The 7,011-nt window shown below is 37.0% G+C and overlaps 1 protein-coding gene across 1 annotated transcript; it reads left to right on the forward strand.

Annotated features, from left to right (window-relative positions):
* The first annotated feature begins 1,338 nt into the window (after window positions 1-1,338).
* Window positions 1,339-5,129, forward strand: LOC131061611 (probable LRR receptor-like serine/threonine-protein kinase At3g47570). The gene is made up of 2 exons (XM_057995384.2): window positions 1,339-4,612; window positions 4,726-5,129. Exons 1-2 carry the CDS (start codon window positions 1,339-1,341, stop codon window positions 5,127-5,129), a joined length of 3,678 nt encoding a protein of 1,225 aa, XP_057851367.2.
* Window positions 5,130-7,011: the final 1,882 nt, after the last annotated feature.

The following is a 7,011-nucleotide window of genomic DNA, read 5'->3' on the forward strand; positions in this document are numbered from 1 at the left end:
GAAAAAAATGGGTTTGAAACCCACAATATTCATATATTATGGCCAGGAGTACATATTACATAGATGGGCATGCACTTGCATTCAGGCTCACCGCCTAGAGCTCACTATTCAATTATAATTGTCTGAAAGGCTACAACCTTCAAGGAAGTCTCATTGACTTACAATTTGATTACAATGAGGAAATACAATGAAATGAACTCTCAAGAAGCATTTGACAATGCAAGAATGGGTTTCAGTTAAGCACTGAATCTTTGACTGTCCTCGCTCTGCAAAATACTTTGTTTCTGTCTCAGTCAGCTACTGGATTGTCTGAAAGCAAAGTGTGCACATGAAACTGCGCTCAATTGCACCAAAATGGATCACCACAACTCTATTATCACCAAAACCAATTGCCAATTCGATCTTATATATCCGGTCTTAACACAAAAGTAATTTCCTTCAAGTTGTCTTCAAGAAGTGTAATGTGTGGCTCCAAGTCAGCTTCAATCTTGAACAAAACATAGCACCGGACCAAAAGAGTGTATTCACACGCTTCCTAAGGATCTTACCATTCATCAAGAACACAAAATCAACCACCAAAATTACCGCAATCATTGAAAATTATTCCGGATCAAAATATTACCAAGATACTCTGTTTTACCAGTTAACTCCAACTTCTGAATAAGATGAATCACGACTGCTGGATCGAGTCTCGAAGAAGAGTTGTCATCAATGACAACCCTAGACCATAAATCAAGCATCGAAGATCATCAGATGAGTGTCAATTGCCATCAAATTCAAAATAGAGGTTTTTGTTTGCTTTCTCTTAAAGAGTATAGAAATATGGGCCCTTTGAAACTACACATAACTAATGTAAAAAAGTTGCATAGTTTTGGTTAAAATAAAAAGTGTGATCCCCATGATCATCAGTTATCCATTTAAAAAGTAAAAAAGAATCATGAAAATAGTAATTCCACCAAATACTCCTTAAAGTTTGAGTAGCTATTGATAAACAAAAGAAAGTAAGGCTCTCCATGACCACGTGGCTCTAATGTTTGTATCATTTAATTAACAAGAAGTCGTGAACCTTTTGACTATATGAATTTCTATGAATTTCTATACAAACTTTATATTATAATAAATAAAAATAATAATGAATTTTAGAACCTCTTTGAGTCTATATTTGTTTTAATTTTCTAGTTTTTATTTAATCATTGTCCTATTTACATTACTCAAAATTCACTTGAATAAAAGAGAGAATAAAACTGTTATATATGGACCCGCTTTAACTTCATTAAATTAATTGACAAGGAAATAGAAGCAATTCCAGTAGCAGGTGGATTGATTCTGCTTTCAGAAATGAATTGTAAAGGTAAGTTCATTCTTCTACTCATCTTCACCACTTTTATCTTTGTTACATATTCGTCCAATGTGTTGGAAACCCAGAATCAGACTGATGCAGATGCTTTACTTGAATTTAAAAAGTCTGTAAAAATGGATCCAAGTCTTTCTTTGTCCAACTGGGTAAATGGAAATAATATTTGCAACTGGACTGGAATAACTTGCAATCGCAATCAAAGGGTTGTGAGCCTAGTTCTCAAATACAGGGGATTGGCTGCTACCATACCCCCTCACATAGGCAATCTGTCCTTCCTTACAACCCTGGACCTCTCCTATAATTATTTCTCATCCTTCATTCCCCAAGAGCTTGGTAAATTACAAAAGTTGCAGTATATTAAACTCTATGAAAATAGCTTGCAAGGTCCAATTCCAGTTAGTCTGTCTGCCTGCACAAAGCTTTTAGAACTCCGCTTAAACGATAATCTGTTGAGCGGAAACATTCCACCACAGTTGAGTTCCTTGCATAACTTGAAGAAACTCAACATGTCTGTCAATAAATTGAGTAGTATCATCCCTCAAGGCTTGGCAAATTGCACTGCGCTCAAACGCTTAAATCTTGGGCATAATCTTCTAACAGGCGCTATCCCCAAGTCTATAAGTAACTGCACAAAATTGCGAGCCTTATCTCTGTCCCGGAATGCGCTTGAAGGACCGATTCCATCCGAGATATTCACAACATTGACCAGATTACAATATCTGTATCTGGATTCCAACAAACTCAATGGTAGCATCTCCATGGAGATTGGAAAATTATGGAAAGTGAGGGTGATTAGCTTTCATGACAATAGTCTTACAGGTAGCATTCCCGTGACCCTGGGGAACTGTTCGTCTCTGGAGAAGCTAGCTTTGGCTTCCAATTCCTTATACGGCATCGTTCCAGCAGAATTGTGTTCACTTACGCGACTGCAGGAACTGTGGTTCACTAATAATAGCCTTGGAGGATCAATTTATTTTCTCGTGAACTATACTGAAATGCACACATTGGCGATAGGGAACAACAAGTTTGAAGGTACAATTCCAGAGTTTATAGGCTATAGGCTACCTAAATTGCAAGAGGTGGAACTGACGAGGAATCAATTAAGTGGCAGCATCCCGAAATCTATAGGAAATTGTTCCACACTCCGATTTTTTTCACTATTTACTAACAAGTTGAGTGGAGTATTACCCCAAGAATTGGGGATGTTGACAAGTCTACAAGAGCTTGGTCTGGGTAGTAACAGCGTCAAGGGAATTTTTTCTCCTGATCTGTTAAACTGTACACAAATGCAGTGGCTTATACTGGAAGGTAATAGATTCGTGGGCTCCATTCCTGTAGATATTGGCCTAAAGCTCCCCAACTTACAGTATTTTGCTGCGGGAAATAACCAATTTAGTGGGGGTATCCCAAAGTCTCTGGGAAATTGTTCTCAGCTCTCAACGCTTGATCTTCCACTCAATCTGCTAAGTGGTGTTGTGCCTCAAGAATTAGGAATGCTAACTGCTTTACAGGAACTTGACCTTGCGTATAATAGCCTGTCAAATGGACACTCTGCTACAATGTGTGTATTAGATGTATTTTCTAACTGCTCCATTCTTGAAGAGCTGAGTCTATGGGGAAACAAATTCAGTGGCACTTTGTCAAGGGGCATAGGAAACCTGTCTCCTAGGCTATCAAGATTGGTCTTGGGTGGCGACAACACCACTGGCAACATACCAGAAGAGATTGGTAACCTTACTGAGTTGACCACTTTCTATCTCAGTAATAGCAGAGTAATTGGGCAGATTCCGAGTGCCTTAGGGCGTCTGAAGAATCTACAATTGTTGGATTTGAGCTCCAACAAACTGCAAGGAAGCATTCCGTTAGACTTTAAGATGCTGGTAAATCTGGAATATCTATTCCTTCCGCTAAATCGTATTTCTGGAGTTATTCCTTCATATCTGGGCAGCCTGCAACAGCTAAGGAAACTTGATTTCAGTCATAACGAGCTCACAGGAAGGATACCAAATGCCATTGGCCAATGTTTTCGCCTGGAGATGATTGACCTCTCATACAACAGTCTCTCAGGAAATATACCTACGGAGATCTCGAATCTCCGTTCATTGGCGTTATATCTCAATTTTTCATACAATTCATTGACAGGAAGATTGCCTTCCCTGGGAGGAATGCAACAGGTTCAAGCCATAGATATCTCAGCTAATAAACTCTCTGGACCCATCCCTGGCGATATTGGCAGTTGCTCGGGATTGCAATATCTAAACTTTGCCAAAAATAAATTGGAGGGAACGGTACCGATATCAATAGGACAGCTTAAGAGCCTTGAAAGCATTGATATATCTTTGAATGAGTTGTCTGGAACAGTGCCATTTTCTATTGCGAATCTCACCATGCTCCGGCATTTAAATTTCTCCTACAACAATTTGAATGGATCAGTCCCGAATGAAGGAGCTTTCAGAAACCTAAGTGCAATATCATTTTTGGGGAATCCAGGATTATGTGCAGCCTCAGGCTGGTTCAATCTACCAAATTGCACAACATCTGCCACAAGTCATGATGTATTGAATAGGAACATTCTCTTGGTTGCATCAATTGGCACATTCTTTGCACTGTGTTGCATTTTGGTGGCATTTTACATTTTCTACAGAAGAATTAAAAAGGCACCAATTACAAATAGTTTGTTGGGGCAAGGTTTCATGCAAATTTCTAGCCAGGAACTTCACACAGCAACCCAAGGATTTAATGCCGCTAATTTACTAGGCAATGGTAGCTTCGGGTCAGTTTACAAGGGGATCTTGTCTGATAACAAGATGGTCGCTATTAAGCTGTTCAATCAAGACCTCCAAAATTCATACAAGCATGTCGTCAGGGAATGCAGAGTACTGAGAAAAATTAGGCACCGCAATCTTGTCAAAGTATTGTCCTCTTCCTCGGCTGGAGATCTCAAGGCTCTGGTACTAGAATTTATGTCACAGGGGAGCCTAGAACAGCACCTCCACATGGATGAAACACGGTGCAGCTTGAGTTTGCAGATGAGAGTGAAGATTGCACTTGATGTGGCACATGGGATGGCATATTTACACCATGATTGTTCTCCCCGTGTTGTTCACTGCGACTTGAAGCCCTCAAATGTGCTAATGGACGAAACCATGATAGCCCATTTGGCTGATTTTGGAATTTCTCGTCTACTGACGTCCTCCATTTCTTCAAGTAGCAGCACATCCAGACTGAAGGGAACAGTAGGCTACCTTGCTCCAGGTAAACACCCAAGTCGAACATTTTTTCAATTTCTGTGTTTGTCTTGGCTTTTTAACCCCTTAGATTAATTTTCTTCTCAGTAATAAGATCATTGTTTTTTTTGCTGTTGCAAGAATATGGCTTGGGAGGAGAAGTGAGTACCAAGGGAGATGTTTACAGCTTCGGGATGCTGATCCTTGAAATGGTGACTAAAAAGAGGCCTACCGATGGTATGTTCTGTGGAGATGTAACTTTGCCGAGATGGGTGAGAAGAGCATTCCCTGAGGCATTGGAGGGAGTGGTGGATAGACAGCTGCTGGTTGATCAACAAATTGCAGGAGGGAGTGGTGGAGAGAGTGCTACAGCTGGAACTAGTGGTGAAGAATCGGAATCCTCTGAGCGTGGCAGCTGCGTGCTTAGTTTTATTGGATTGGGACTGCACTGCACAAGTGAAAATCCAGGGGATAGACCAACAATGAGAGAGGTGGAAGTTATGCTGGAAAAGATGGTGTATGGCAGGGCATATGGAATCTGTTGAGTGCAGACAATAGAGTGGGCCATCCAAATAGCAGCTCAGATGAAAGTGAGAGCAGTTAAGTACAGATTAATAAAATTTAGCGAATTCTCTTTCCAGCTATAGTTTTTTCTACCTACATATGGAAAATTGAAATTAAATGCATTTTACTTTTAAACAACTGTTAAACTAAACTTATCTTACAAAATAGATATTTTATTTTGTTTAGGAAGACAAAAATTGATTTCCTATAACAACCCTGTCTATTTAGATAGTTTATTAAGTGTAAACTGTGACAAAATGCTGAAACTAATAAACACGGAATGTTCTTAAGTTCTTTCAGTTTAATTTTTTTAAATGTTTTTCAATAAGTTATGATCTAACAGAATATGATTATTGATAATCTTGTCAACAGATTTGTTGCAATGATTTTTTTTGTTAGAGAAATTTATATAAATTTGGAGCATAGATATTTATGCTTGGGATTGTAATATTAGAACCTTGCCAAAAACAAATTGTAGGGAATGGTGTCAATTTCAATAGAATAGTTAAAAGAGCATTGCTGTTTTTCAGTAAGTTGTCTAAGCTATTGGATGTTATGATCTAAAATATTGTATTTGTTTAAAATATAATAATGTTAAATGGTGTCTTATTGTTTATGATTATTTCATAGTTAATCAAGTGATTAAAAAAAATGACTTTATAAGTACATACTTCACATTGTAAAGTCCACTTGAATATAATATATTTATGTTTCTTCATTTGTGTCACTTGCACATATAAATGCCTATTTGATTGTAGATCCTATAATGACCTATAAAATATTTATGGTTAAAATCATAGAAGGTGAGTGAAGTATAGTGATATTGGGTAAAGTAATTCTTGGTCTTTTTGGAAGCATTATCTTGAAAAAAGGTGTATCTTTATGAGGCAACATTTCAAAAGTACAAGTTGATAAATAGGTGAGACATCTATGTTATATATATATATATATGTGTGTGTGTGTGTGTGTTTGAAGTGTGAGAAGATCTATTGGCAAAAAAAAGCCCATATTCAACCAAATTTAAAATTGTCAAGTTTATGATCTATATTACAACATTGGGTGGGTTCCTTAGCAAAAAAAGGTTTTACATTTTGTGGCTATTGGTTCTTGTTGTTAAAGAGAGAGAGAGTTGAGATAATCAAGTTGAGTGTACACAATTGCATGGTTGGGTAGTATCTTTATCTTTTTGATAATTACCATACTTCTAATAATAACCTTTGGACTTGCTCTTAAATGATTGTGATTATGTAAATATTATTGGAAATCAAATTAAAAATCAATGTTAATTATATAACTTTGAAGTGATGCTTATACAATGACTTGTTTTCTTTTTATTTTATTTTTCATATTATAATTCTTAAAAGTCTTTTATCTCTCCCGAACATTATAAGTATACACTAGATTATAACAAATTTAATTTAAAACTGGATGTTTAATCTCTAATGTTTTTCTACAAAAACATTAGAGATGTGTTGGTAGATGATGAATCTAAACACATGATCATGTCATTTAGTGTTAAGAAGAGGCAATGTCACAAGAAAATAGATGTACAAGACTAGTATATGCTACTGACATAAAAATTTAAATTTAAATCAAGGGTCAGAAATCAGGAGAATGCTTAGAGGTGTTGATACCAGCTGATTAGAACTAGTAGACAAGACATCAAGTTAATATAGTAACAAGACAAGTTAGATTGATGGAAGCTTCAAACCATCAAGCAGTTTTTCCATTTAGATTCGAGAGCTTCAAACCATCAAGTAGTTTTCCCATTTAGATTCGAGAAGGTTTGTTATTAGTACTTGTCGTTAGGCTAGTACTATTGCAATCAGTTGCACCCTATTTTCATTAACTCGTGATTATTCA

The sequence above is a fragment of the Cryptomeria japonica genome, chromosome 3, assembly GCF_030272615.1.
Source record: "Cryptomeria japonica chromosome 3, Sugi_1.0, whole genome shotgun sequence".
Lineage (NCBI taxonomy): Eukaryota > Viridiplantae > Streptophyta > Pinopsida > Cupressales > Cupressaceae > Cryptomeria > Cryptomeria japonica.

Excerpts from the sequence above, each read along its gene's own strand:
- LOC131061611 (XM_057995384.2), top strand. The coding sequence starts at position 1,339 with ATGAATTGTAAAGGTAAGTTCATTCTTCTACTCATCTTCACCACTTTT. Across the intron at positions 4,613-4,725 it reads AGTAGGCTACCTTGCTCCAG|AATATGGCTTGGGAGGAGAA; the intron begins GTAAACACCCAA and ends TGCTGTTGCAAG.